The sequence below is a fragment of the Diceros bicornis genome, chromosome 7, assembly GCF_020826845.1.
Source record: "Diceros bicornis minor isolate mBicDic1 chromosome 7, mDicBic1.mat.cur, whole genome shotgun sequence".
Lineage (NCBI taxonomy): Eukaryota > Metazoa > Chordata > Mammalia > Perissodactyla > Rhinocerotidae > Diceros > Diceros bicornis.
In genome coordinates, this window is record NC_080746.1 from 44,003,098 (window position 1) to 44,017,983 (window position 14,886).

The 14,886-nt window shown below is 37.3% G+C and overlaps 1 protein-coding gene across 1 annotated transcript in view; it reads right to left on the bottom strand.

Moving 5' to 3' along the window:
* Nucleotides 1-12,395, bottom strand: part of TYR (tyrosinase) — a 90,312-nt gene extending 77,917 nt beyond the window's left edge. The window contains exons 1-2 of the mRNA XM_058545437.1: nt 11,574-12,395; nt 3,187-3,403 (exon numbers count right to left, since the gene is read on the bottom strand). Of these exons, the coding sequence (XP_058401420.1) occupies nt 3,187-3,403; nt 11,574-12,392 (1,036 nt within the window). The 5' untranslated portion in view covers nt 12,393-12,395. The remainder of the gene's footprint in view (nt 1-3,186; nt 3,404-11,573) is intronic.
* Nucleotides 12,396-14,886: the final 2,491 nt, after the last annotated feature.

Genomic DNA, 14,886 nt, shown 5'->3' on the forward strand with positions numbered 1-14,886 from the left:
GCAGAATATTTGCATAATCTTAAAAAAATGCCTCCACGTAGTCAATTTATTAAACGCAACGGGGGAAAAAAGGTAACTATGCAGGGGGGAAATTGGACCACACTTGGAGCAGGTGATCAAATTAACATCACCAATGAGAGAAAGATGGGCATCATATGCCTCCAGATGTGATTCCCTCTTAGAAAGACACAAAATCACCCATGTAGAACTCTAGCTAAGAATGCATTACCTGGACCCAATTGTGAGGGAATACCAGACAAATTTAAAATGAGAAAAATTCTATTTAAAAATGGAGGGAGGGACTGTATTTCCCTGAAATGTCAACCTCATTAAAAAAACAAATAGGCTGTGGAACTATTTCACATTAGAGAAGGCTAAAGAGACATGACAACTAAATACTACCTCACCCTAGACTGGATTCTGTTACAGAGAGAAAATGCTATAACGAATATTATTAGGTCCATTGAAAAAATTGGAATATAAGCATTATATTAGAATAAAGCATTATATCAATATGGAATTTACTGAAGTTGGTAACTCTTCTGTGGTTATGTAAGAGAATATTCCTATTCTAAGGAAAAGCACACTGAAATATCCAGGGGTAAATGTTCTGATCTATGTAATTTATCCTCAAATTGTTCAGATTGGGAGAGAGAGAGAAAGAAAGCAAACAAGATAAAACGTGAACAGTAAGTGAATCTGGGTAAAGGATATATGTGTGGTTTTTGTACCGTTATTATTGTTCCAATTTTTCTGTAAGCTTCAAGTTATCTGAACAAAAGTTTAAAGAAAAGAGTAAAAAATGTGTCCCTGGTCAGGAAACCCCTTGTTGATAGCTCAGATCAATGTTTTCTAACATTTTCCCACCAGCACATGGGTTTTATTGAACAAGTACAGATAAGCTAAGCTAAACAGTGGGTTAGGTGCAATTTGAAGTGCTTTAGATATTTTTTATGTATTCAGTTATCAAATACTTATTGAACACCAATATGTGCCAGATAATGTGCTATGATATGCCTTTAGTCTCCTCCTCAATAAAGCGTCCTAGACTATGTGTGAATGAGAATAAATTATTGGAAAAAAAAGAAAGTAATTCACAAACATAACTTATTAGTGCAGTCATGCATCACGTAATGATGGGGATATGTTCTGAGAAATGTGTCGCTAGGCAATTTCTTCATTGTGTGAACATGATAGAGTGGATACTTACACAAACCTAGATGGAATAGCCTACCACACACCTAGGCTATACAATACCAGTCTTATGGGATCATCGTCGTATTGGGGTCCATTGTTGACCAAAACCTTGTCATGCAGTGCATGACTGTAGTAGCAAATTATTTACAATAAACCTGATGTTCTCTACTCACTCTGTGAATTACAAACTTATTTGAAAGCCACTGGCTGAGCTGACACAGCTCCAACCATTTTTCTTTTTTGACTTGAGGCCTAGACAAGTGAGTCTCCCCTACTTTATTTCTGTGACAAGCCCATGTTCCTTAATAACAAACTTCATGCTTTTTCATTGCTAGGAAATCTGCCTGAAAAACCTATAAACTACTCCAGTTCCCTTAAGAATGGAGCCCCACTTTGCAATGTCGTTAAATCAGCATTCGGCATCTTGCTGCTAATCTTTGTGTAGTCCAATGGGACACCCAATCCTCCCAGATAGTGACTGCCAACTTGTTTGTGAGCCTTTGTCTCAGCATGTAGGCTCTGAGACTCCTGAGCACCACCCATTGCCTTCCTATATTATCGAAGGATCAGCTTGATATTGTTCACCCTCAAGAAACTCTCAACTCACTCTGGGTCATCCTAGTACAATGGAAAGGACTCTTGGATTTTGGCGCTTGACAAATCTAGGAACAGATTTAGTTTGGCCACTTACCGAATGAGTGATGGCAGCCAAATTACTTCATACTTCTGATCCTATTACCTCTCTTTAAACTGGAAATAATGATACCATCTTCCTCAGAGGATGGGTGTAAGAATTAAGCGAGATAGTGCTATATAAAATGTTTGGCCCAGTGTCTTGCACATAGTGATTACTTGAAAAACGTTAATCATTAGTATTACTTTAGGAAGATGAACATAATTTTTACTTTAACAGCTGGCACAAGATTCCTCTTTAGGGTGATACTCTTCTTTGTTTAAATTGCTTCTGGGAGAGAGCAAGGCCCTGAGGTTATGGGTTGAAAGGACACAGGGAAATGAAAGAGACAGTGAGACTACTCTGCCCACTTGAGCAACAGAAGTTAGAGGATAAACAACAACCACGATGACACGATAACAAAAAAAGTTAAGGAGAAAGAAATAAGGATAGTGAGAAATGTTTGTCTACACAGTAGAGTGCCAAAGAATTTTTAGGAGGGGGAATGTTTAGTGCTAAATTTTGAGTTGTCTGCCTTGCAGCAAGTTAGCCCCCCATGTCTTCCCAAACCTCCCATGAAATCTGTGACTTGAATGGTCTTGGTTTATTTGTTTGTTTTGTTTGTCAGTTTGTTTCCACAATGCAAATTGAGGTGAAGGATAGGTTTCATGACTGGCACAGCGTCAGGCAGAGAAGAATGAACAGGTGCTGACAGGAAGATGCAAGCCAAATTGAGAGCTTTGCAGAAGTAAGTAGGACCTAGAAGAGACGATGAGAAGAAATCTCTGATGAAGCACAGAAATCTTGAGGATAATGGGATGGGGCTTAACCTAACATAAGGGTTTTATCCTCATTACAGTTAAAACAGTGGACTTGCCTCAAAGAGTGTAGTGTTCAGAATATTTTAAACTAGATAAAAATACTAAAACTTAGAAAAATATGATAGGTTCACAGTCCTATAATTCCAAAATACAAAAAGGTCTGAATATGTATTATTTTGTTTAAAAGAGCACCAATACTCTTTTAGTGGAACAATCTGACTCTATTGGCCATTGGACTGCCTATTGTCTCCATTTATTGCCATGGTGGGTATATTTATACATTTTGCTGAAGAGTTATTAATGTGTGGGGTTATGATGTGTTGCCCATACTCTGCTAGGGTTATTGGGCCATATATGTATATATGCCACATGTCCTTAGTGAACTCAGAAAATTCTGAATTCTCAGACACTTCTGGGCCCAGGGTTTTCGATAAGAGACTATAAACATGAATCTAGAAAAACAGAAATTTAAAGTAAGTGAAAAAAGGGCATTACCTTCCAGTGTATTTCTAAAGCTGAAATTGGCAGCTTTATCCATGGAACCCGATTCATACTGGGTCAAACTCAGGCAAAATTCCACATCACCTGAGGAGGGAAGCCTCGGGGTCCTGGCTTTGTCATGGTTTCCGGGATTGCGCAGTATCGGTCCCTCCGGAGTTCCATTGCATAAAGCTTGACGGCTGTTGTACTCGTCCAATTGGCTACAGACGATCTGCACAAAACACCTTTATGTTAAAGGAGTTGTTGCCACCTCTAAGTCAAAGGGGGAAGGTAGGGAGGTTGGAATTCCTGATTACCATATTTGGATTTCCCCTCATCAGGAGATTAACATTTTGGAGCAAACTGTTGAAGGAAGCAGCTTTCTGAGGGTTGCAGAATAAACCATGAAAGTTAAAATCTATAACAGAGTTCTAGTCTTGCACTGACAGTTGAGAAAATGAATTAAATTCCCTCAGCCTCATCTATCAAATAGGGACAATAGTAACTGCTTCATGTAATTATTGTCAATTATTTATCTGATGAGAAAATTAATTTGAGAAACATCTGTTAAACATCCATGTGTGACTTCACTACTTGTATGCCCATGAAGCTAGCCCTGGCCCAGAGTTTAGGCCTGTACCCTCTCTTTTGTCTCTCTCTATATCTTCTCCTTTGGCTATAACAACTAGTTTCATGGCTTACATGCCAACTGCATGCTAAGAACTCCCTAATGCCTATTTCCAGTCCAAAACCTCTCCTCTGAGCTCTAAACCTGTATATCTATCACCAACTTCATTTTTCAGTGATATCACCCACGCATCTCAAATGTAACATTTAAAAGCCAAAAATCTGTTCCTCTCCCTATATTTCCTATCACACCAACCATCCTGCAGCTCAAACCAGAAGCCCCTAAATCATCATTTTTAAGCCAGAAACTGGTGAGTGATCACTTGTATTTTATTCTCCTTTGTCTTTCACATTTAAACCGTCAATCAGTCTTGTCAATTCCATCTCCAGAATATATCTTGAATCTGGGACCCTTTCTTTTCTTTGCTTACAAATTATGTGATCTAACTGCTGAAGTCAGACCGGCGGCTCTTCCCCGGACATGGCTTGTGCTTCTCCACAAGAAGCATTAGCACTTCTTGCCATGGATCTGATATTCTACCTAGTCTTCAAGGTCAAGGCAATATTTTCGAAAAAACAGACATTGTCAACTCTGACTTAAAAAGCAATTCAAAAGGGTCCGATTCTCAATACGAAGATGTTTTAGGAATCCGTCGCTGAATTCTTGTGCTTATAGTTTCATTTACATGTAGACGGAAGAGTAAACTATGGCAAAAATATTTGACTAAGTCAGTGGAAAGGAGCTCTTTCAATAAATATAAAATAAAAATTCGAATTTATTAAAAACATGATATAATTTAATTGGCAGATTTATTTTTATTTTTTTTCTCACTGTATAAATTAATTCTTCGTCTTAAAATCATTGATGCCGTAGATTCAGTGCAAGCAATTAACTAGGTAGCAAGCTATGAAACCAGAGCATAAAGTACAGGAGAACCCACCTTGCCATCACTGACTGTTCACACAGGCACATACTCCCTTATGAGGCCTGTGCCCACTGTGTAGATAACATTGTTTTTTGCCAAACTTCAACTTTAGTCTCCCGGGATAAACAATCAGTATCACCTATCTTAAGAAAATGTAATCTCCATAGGACAACTTTGTTTTTTTTTTTCTATTATTGTTCATTCTCAGAACCTAGAATAGAGGCTCAATAAATATTTGATGAATGAATAAACAATCAATGGATGAACAAATGAATCTTCAACTACAAACATGTTGAACACCTTATTTTCCTAGTCCTGTTATTGGTACCAACCTCTGCCCTCCAAAAATACATCATTTTTATTAAACCTATATCGAGGCCCTACTCTGTCCCAGACATGAGGAAGACATATCTGTGTACATTTTTAAAAATTCACACAACTACCTTGTAGGTTTATATGATTTTAATGATGAGGAAACTGAGCCTGAGTGTGGAACAGTACAATAAGCCAGTAGGATCTAAAGCCCTGTATTATGATTAATAATTTTATGGACAACAGGTAAGGCACACGGAACAATATTTTAAAAGTGAAAAGCCTTTCTGGTCAACTGTTTGCACCACAGTTAAAAATCAAGACAATCCTATCAGTCCCCTGCTCCAGTGAGTTTGCCATCTACAGAAATGTAAAAGATAGTTAAATCACCACCAAATGGAACTGAATAAGCTGTGCCCCCCAGGAATGACCGCTACTGTGTTAAACGAGAGACACTTCGAGAAGCTTTTAATTTGGAGTTGCTAAGATATCACTTATGAATTGAAGCATTGTGTGTTGGAAAAGAACTGGGCTCCAAATTCAGGTAGATGTGGGCTTCAATTCTGGCTTGGCCACTTACTAGTAATGTGTCAATGAGTATCTTATTTAGACTTGCTAAGTCTCAATTTCCTCAACTGTAATATGAAATAATGTTAAACATAACATGAAATAATAAATATATTATGTATAGTATATCAAAGCATTATTTATATCTATTATATTGATAATATACTAAAATAATAACATGAAATATCAAAGCTACTGACTCAGCAAATGTCAGTTTCTAGTTTTCTTCATACTTCACGACATTCTTCAATCCTATTATCCATGCATGATTGAGAACTAGAACTGTTAGGTGACTTGTTGAAGGTCATAGGATGTTTTGAGCCAGAGCTAGAACGTTAACACACCATCTTCATGATTCCAGAGCTGTATCCATTACATTTATCACTGTTTGTTAATGGCTTAGGAATGGTTGAATAAAGCTAACCTAACATTTGCATGTTATACGTTGGATTGCTTTCTAATGTCGACTAACTAGCCATCACGGCAGGTACATAGGTGAAATCATTTTCATTCTGTTTGAACAATAAACCATCTCAGGATATTTTCAAAAGACCCTACTGCTTAAGAGACTCCTACAGCAGACTCAGTTAAATTAGAGAGGTTTGAATGGAACTATTTTTGCTGAAATGCCAACTGCCAAGTGACGAAGTGTTCAGATGACTGGATGTATTAGCAACAAGAAGGAAATATATCTCCGTTCCAGAAATAATGTGGAAAACTTAATTCCAAATATTCATCTTTATATTTGACAGAGAAAAGGGAGGCAGGGGAGGTGAAACTGTTAGCACTGTAGTTATGATCATGGAGATTGCAGTTAGATGTGGTTTCCATTATAAACTCTTTATTAGCTACATGACCTTGGGCAAATTACTTAAGTTCTCTGTATATCGAAATTTTTCATCTGTAAATGGGGATTATAACAATTTTTTATGAAGGATCAAATAATTTAACAGATGTAAAGAACTTAGTATATAGTGCCAGGTATAGAGTGTTTAATAATGACAGCTATTATATTATTACTGAATACAAGACCATTGAGCAGGTCACCAAGTTGTTTTTAACTCTGGCTCTATAACGTTGGTTGAATATTCATTATTATAGTAACTAAATTGATATATCGTATAAACATATATTATAATAATAATTTTCACACATGGAACTCAAAGAATATGTCAGATACTAAACTAGCCATTTTACATCAATAGACTTCATTGAATCCCTTCATAATGATGCGTTAAGATATATTATTCTAATTTTAAAGAAAAAAGGTTTCAGAATAATTAAGTAACTTGTCCAGGATCTTGTAGCTCAGTAAGTTACAAAAGTCCACTGAAACTCATGTTTATGTGACTCAAAAGATTACACCCTTTCCACTACATTATTCTGCTTTCCATTCCATTTAATATTTTCATTAATACAGAAAACAAGCATATATGACAATTGCACCCCATTTTTTTCTATTGAGAGAAACGAAAGACAAAAGATTCTAAATAACTGGTCCAGTATCATCTGGTAAGTGGCAGAGGTAGAATCTGGTAAGTGGCAGAGGTTTTCTGAGGAGGAATTTGTTCTTTTTCAGTTTCAACGCAAGTGATTTATAACATACGATGGGGGAAAAAAATCAAGCGTCCCAAGTCAAATGAAAAAAAGGGAGTCAGAAAGAAGAAACAGATGTATTAATAGAGAAGGTGAACCTAGATAGCGTTCTCTTAAATTTACAGAAATAGCAATAAACTACCACTTATTAAAAACTTTCAGGAGCAAAGATTCTATTATGGCATTAAAGGTTTATTTGAAAAAAAAATGTAAACCATATGACATTCCACAGAATCTTTTTCATAAAGAAAAGAGAGAAGCTGTTATTCACTGAGCTGTTGCCATGGTTACCTAAAACCCATGACTCTCTGCTGAAATGTGACTTTTTTTCTTCCTACTGTTTGCTTCCATGTGATGTGCTTTTCACCTGATGAGTGAATTCCCGGACCACATTTCACTCATGTCTATCATCCAGGAAATGTTTTTTCTCTTTATTTTGATCCATCATGACAGCTAGTCCTGATCTACTTTTCTTTTTATGTCTTAGCTTATAGCATTGGATCTAATTGTGTTGAGCACAGCTATTTGTACTTTAATGTTATTAAGCATTCCCATCTCCAAAAATAATGAACTGTGCTAATTGATGACAAACTTTAAAAGCTCTTGGCATTAAACTAACAAAGAAATGAAAAAACATACAAAATAGATGTGAATTCTGAATATAAGAGAAATAGCTTTCTAAAACCACTAACATTAAGTACATGAATTTTTTATATATTATTTTATTTAATAGAAAAGCCTACCAGTAAATATTATTACTCTCACTTAACACTTAGATACGTCATAACTTTGCTGATCATCTTTATTGTGCGCTCTCTTTTGTTGCATGCACGCACACATACACATAGAAGCCCAGAGAGAACTCCGCAAAGTGTTTTCTTCTAAACTTGGGTAAGTCACTGCTTCTCTTGGCATTGTTGTATCCTTGGTCTTGGCGATCCAGTGCTATAAAGAAGTATGGTCTAAGCTGCTAGAAATCCAGCCATCCAGAGTTTAATTTTTAATGTATGTTAACATTGGAGCTAACATTTCCGTGATTTTTAATTTTGTTCAATTCAACATACATTTTTAAAGCCCATTTCATGTATATATTATGGTCCTGGATTCTGTGGATACCAAAATAAATTAGAAATGGTCTCTACCTTGGAGCAGCTGACAGTCTGCTAGACAAAGATAGGCTTGAAAAAAATTCTACATAAAGAGTTATAGGTGCCATGATATAAATCTGTACCAAGTGTAATGATAGCGCAAAGGGGTGAGGGTCAATTTCACCTGAGAAGGGATGTGGATCAGTAAAAGTCTAATGGAATATTTTCACTATAAGTTAGATGAAAAGGACAACATCAGAATATCTGCCCCGGTTGTCTATGCAACTAAATTTAAGGGAGTCAAAGTGACTATGTGTCAAATTTTACACCCGTAAATTCGTGGCTTATTTGATCTTTCTGAGCCTAAATGGCTCCTTATTAATAGGGAAATAACACTGGAGTCAGAGGCACTGAGTTTTAATCCTTAGCTGTGTGACCTTGAGCAAATCATCCTACCTTTTTGGGCCTATTTTCTTTTACAAAATGTGGGCAGCACATTACACACCACTGAAGGTCTCTTAGTTCAAAGTTAATAAAGGCTATGAATCTCTATAAACTCTATTTTTGTGTCAAGTAAAAAATATCTGAAATCAAGACAAAAATGGAGGCTTTGTATCAAAGGGGCTATCAGTTCAGCTAATTTGGAAGGTATTGATGAACTCACTGACTCTGGAGGCTATTTGTTCTCACCTCATACAAAATAATTCAGGTCTTGACTTGAGTGTTCAATTCAGGCAAAAACATTTAAACTAATAGTGGGTTTATTACATAACTTGAGTTTGTAAAGTAAAATAGACAACAAAGCAATTTCCATATTAATTAAATCAGTGATTCTCAGTGCTGGCTGCACAAAAGAATCACATGAGAAGGTTTAAAAAATATAGATGCCTGGACTTCACAGTGGACCATGTGAACATGATTTTCCAGCAGAAGTTAGATGGGTGGAGTCCATGAAATTTTTTTTAAGCTCTCTAAGTGATTTAGATACTGAGAACTGCTGAATTAAATCAATATAAACAACCAATCTTAATTTTTAAAGGACTGTAACCAGAACGGCTGAGCAAAGGAATGGAAACAGCCAACTAGAGTTGGGTGTGTCACCTCACATGGTGACACTACTCACAGTAGGTGGACATGTCTGTTCATTCATTTCACCTTCCGTATTTAAACTGTTGTTTGCTTGTTTTTCCTCAAAGGTCTTTGTACACTATATTTCCTAATTTTATTTTTAACACCAATTACTGCACAGCAGTTTAATCATAGAACAATATTGAACCTAATGTTCTAACAACTTCAATCTGGGGTTTACCTACTAGACCCAGAAAGTTTTATTTAGGTGGTTACCGGAGGGCAAGGGAGGAGGGAGGAGGGTGAAAGGGATAATTTGGTACATGTGTGTGGTGATGGGTTGTAATTAGTATTTTGGTGGTGAACATGATGTAATCTATGCAGAAATAGAAGTACAATGATGTACACCTGAAATTTTTACAATGTTATAAACCAATGTTACTTCAATAAACAAAAAATTTAAAAAAAAAACAAAAAAGAAAGAGTAGAAATAAAATTAGCCATAGTCATAAAAAAAGAGCAAAAATTTTCCACTCAATAATCAATAAATGACTAGAAAAAAATGACAAATATAATTCTGGGTATCACTCAGTAGCATACATCTCATGTCATTAAATATCAATTAGTATCTATTAAGCTTGAATGTGGATGTTGTAACTTTTTTGATAATTTAGGTAATCTTCCAGCCTTTCTGGGTTGAGTGAAGCTGTATGGATAAGGAAAGCATTATAACTGACAGAAAATTCCACATCCAAGCTTAGCAGTATTTTAAGCAGTAACAGAGGATATGAGAGCTAGATCAAAGTTTTGCACTTTATAGATTAAGGTAGGAGGTCTGAAGGCTTATGGAAATAGATTTTTTTTTTCAAGCACACTTTTTCCAGCCTTTCCTGCACAAATACACTCATTAATCTTGGGAAATAGCTGACATTAGTAACACTAGATATTACACAGTGGCCATTTTTCCATGAGCTTCAAAAGTCTCCATTTTGAAGGTGTGTGAACTTAGTTGGAGGGGTGTGTGGGAAGCCATCCACATTTCAAAACTGCAGAGTGCAAGGCGCCATTTAAATATTGGGCTTAGTTCCATAAAGCATTGCTAGTCAAAAGTGCTGTATTAGAAATTTTTGGAATGCAGATCGAAAAGCATTCCTTCCACCTTATGATTTTAAAGTGATAAATAATTAAAAGCATATTTCTTTGGTTACCTTTTGCCCCTAATACAGAGTGGAAAATTCAGAATAGGAGAAATAGAAATTAAGTTGCAAAATAGCAATCCCTTATCTTGTACCTCTAAGATTTGCACATATTTAGGAAAAAAAGCTAATTTCTTCTGCAGCCTGGTGAAAAAAGTGAGACAGAATGGGCCAGATCCTTTGGCTAACGACTTCCTAGCAGTCATGTCCTTGGAAATAGTATAGAGTGGTCATGTAGCCAGGCTATCTGAGAACAAATTTGGCCTCTGCTACTTACTAGCTCTGTGATCTGGTACAAATTACCTAATATCTTTATACTTCAGTTTTTTAATCTATAAGATGGGGAAAGTTTAGTAAGAGTATTAAATGAGTTAATGCATAAAAACACTTGCAACAGGGCTTCATACACATGCTAAATACTCAATGAATGTTAGCTATTTTCTTTACCTATTTGGGCCTCAGGGTCCTTATATTTAAAAAAAAAAAAAAATGAAGATTTAATCTCATCAATATTCCCCAAACTTTCCTGATGATAATCATCACCATAGACATCTAGTAAATGATGCCTCCCCGGGACCCTCCCCTGAAGATTCTGATCAATGGGTCTGGGATGGGGTCAGGAATTTGTATTCTTAATTTGTACACTGTATAAAATGTATTGTGAAGAAAATTTGAGAAACACTGACCCAGATAATTTATTTATTTAATTATCAAAATATTCATTCATCCATTCATTCAACAAATACTTAATGAGTTCTTACCACTTCCCAGGCACCATCCTAGGTGCTGGGAGATACAGTGATGAGCCAAGTACTCTTTATTTCTTAGAGCTCAGTCACCTAGTAGAGGACATTAGACAAATAACCACACTAATATCTATGTAACTACAATTGTGAAATGTGCTATAGAGGACAAATACAAGGTCTGTGAGCTATGGGAAGGGAGGTTTATGAAGACCTGCCTGAAGGAGCGATTGCTAAGTTTCCTTTATGCTCTGATACTGTATATCCAGCACACCTTACCTGCCAAGAGGAGAAGACGGATGCTGGGCTGAGCAGGTTTGGGTTTGCTGGGTTATGCCCTCCCATGTACTCATCTGTGCAAATGTCACAGTTTTCTGCATCTCGCCAATCCCAGTATGGAATAGTGAAGTTCTCATCCCCTGTCAGCTTCTGAATTTCTTGTTCCCACAGCAACAAGAAGAGTCTATGCCAAGGCAGGAAACCTGGTGCTTCATGAGCAAAATCAACGTCTTTCCAGATTTCAGATCCTCCAAGCAGTGTGTCCCTTGACACATAATAATGCATCCAGACAAAGAGGTCATAAATGGTGATGTCCTTAAACATGGGTGTTGATCCATTATTCATTTGGCCGTAGGTGCCTATGGGGATGACGTAGTCTGGGCTGGTAGTATGCTTTGCTAAAGTGAGGTAGGCAAGAAATTTGTTCTTCTCTGGGGCACTCAAATCAAAGATGCTTCTTCTCACTAAGAATTGCCTCTGTGTGCAGTTTGGTCCCCGAAAGCCAAACTTGCAATTTCCACAGTTGAATCCCATGAAGTTGCCAAAGCACTGGCAGGTCCTATTATAAAAGACGGAGGGCCAAGACTCCCGGTCATCCACCCCTGTGAAGGGGAATTGGGGCCCAGACGGTGCATTGGACAGAAGGATGTCCTGACAGGAACCCCTGCCTGAAAGCTGGCCACAGGGACTCCAGTCACCCCTCCATGGTGGGCAGCATTCCTTCTCCATCAGGTTCTTGGAGGAGGCACAGGCTCGAGGGAAATGGCCAACAGAGGTCTGGAAATTCCATAGCAGGCAGTACAAAGCAGCCAGGAGCATACTTCCTCTCGTTCTCACAAGGTCTGCTTGAGCTGGTTAATTGAGCCACACACTTCTCTTTGCAGCTACTCAGTGACTATCACATGTTTTGGCTAAGACCTATATAATACCACTCCCAGCTCCAGCATCAAATACTCTCAGTTTTATCTTAAGCTTTCATCTTCTGAAAAGCACATGACTAACCTTTCTTTGAAGTTGGCATGCATCCCACCAGTGAGATAGGCCTATATTAAAGTGAGAAACACTATTCACCATTAATAGTTTAATTCTTAGGGTTAGAATAATAATAATAATAATGATAATAATAATAATGCCTGATCTAAGTAAACTCAGTCAATCGACTATGAAATTAACAGTGATTTGAATTTGAAAATGACAAGTAGTGTCAGAAATAGAGCTTGTCTTATGGAGAAAGGTCAGCAAGTGTTAGAGATGATGGGTGCAAGGTGGTTGTTTCTCAGAGACCATAGATAGGTCACAGCATTTGCAGAACTCAGCTTTGCGGAAAGAAATTTTTTCCAGAGCTTAGAGATTATTTCTTATATCTAATTATATTGCAGTTTCTTTATTTTATGCAAAGTATCAGAAGAAAAAAACCTTTCTGATACTTCTCTCTGGTTATCTTGATGCATTTGGCTGCTTTCTAGCCCTCTACACTCATTTTCTGACTATTACTAAAGACAGGTCACTTTGATAGGTGAGTGGTCTGCTTTATTGTGGGGACTTTTACTAACCAATATTCCAAAGGAAACTTTTTTTTTTTTAAATGCTGTAGCCATTTTGTTTCACTCATAAGTTATAGAAAACACTTATTTGAAATTTTGTTTGCAACATGGTCTTGCAAAGGAGTTCTCAATTTAGTGGGTGAATGAATAAGGCTCAATACGTTTATTCAAGAAATATTTATTACCATCTAAATTCTTTCAGGAATTCTTTCTCCATGTGTATAGTGAGCTAGATAAATTAAAATGCATGGATAAAAATATGATTTTACCACATTAGTTTTCAAAGGAAACCACTACTAGTTTTCAAATGAGTAGTATAGATAATAAGTACACCTGATTTTAATGGAGGGGACATTTTTGTGAATTGAGAATACCAGAAAGGATAGCATAATTTTGGAATATAGTATTCAAATTTTGTCAAGGGAGTGCCCCTTGAGGAAAATCTTAAAGGGCGGGCATGAGTTGGAAAACAAATGAGAACGGAGACAATCCTTCAGGCAGGGAAAACTGTAGAGGTGGTAGCTGTTTCATCTGCTGAGTTGGAGCGGTGGATTCAGATAGACCCTCACACTATAGGAAGTTAAACCTGGGACCGATCAACGGAGTGCCTTAAAAACTAAGTGGTTAGAACTAAGTTGAGTTGAAGAGTTGGAGGATGAAAGTAGTCAGATCAAAGTTGCCCCTCTGAGCCTTCCTTCCTTATCCTGCTCCATACGCAAAGCTGGCGGTCCCTGAACTTGAAGAACAAGTGAAAGAAAGCGAAAGCTGTGCTGAAAGCAGCGGCGGGGATCTAGGCAAGGTCGCCACTATCTGTGGTGCTGGAATGTCACCTCTCTGCTGTCTTCTCTTTCTGCTGGCATTTGGCTTGTTATTTAGAAAAACTTCAAGGCTCCTTCAGACAGCTCTCCTGAGATTCAAAGCAGCCTTTTTAGGTGGAAGGAGCAGTGTGTGGGTGAAGAGGCAGAGAAGTTTCCATGGAAATGCTGCCTCTGGCTGGGATCAGGAAATCATCACATGATCTCCACAAGGAGGCTTAACCTTTTTACTTCTTCCTTTTTTCAGAGCCACCAAGAGATTAACACAGGGCTTCTTGTCCCTGCGGACTCTTGCTTCTGTACTACGTATAACCATGTGTGGCCTTTTGTACTTCTGTTCCATCTCTTTGCAGACAGATTCAACTTCTCATGTTAAGTTTAATTAAGAATTTTGCTTTATACTTACCCCCCTATCAGGCTTCCCAGCGAATAACTTAGAAAGCCTCCATCATGCCACTGGGCTTCTGTGCCTACTCTCCCAAGTCTGTTTTTCATAATCTTCGGAGCATGCTTAGAGGAATTGCTAAAATGTACTTTGTCCTCTTAATTTCCTTCACAAGGTTGATTTCCTTAAATTGATGGACCTCTTTACCATACCCGATTATAGGACACTATCTCCTCTGGCCCATATGTGTGACAGTCTTATTATCAATACACACTTCTTAAATATCAAATCCCGTTCAGACTGGTTTCTCCCTGAACTCGAGATGTATATTCTCTTTCTAGTTTACAGAATTTGAAAGTGTCCTATCCCACTCTGGGAAATTATTGTATGAATTAACACCTGAGTTAATACAATACTCAATTAACCAGAATTGGGGGCTCAGTAAATACTCAAAAAGTATTTATTGAGCATCAATTATCGGTATATGCTGAGAGATGGGATGCTATAGTAAGCACAACAGAGAGATTTCTACCTTCGTGAAGCATATAGGGTATAAAAATAATATTTTA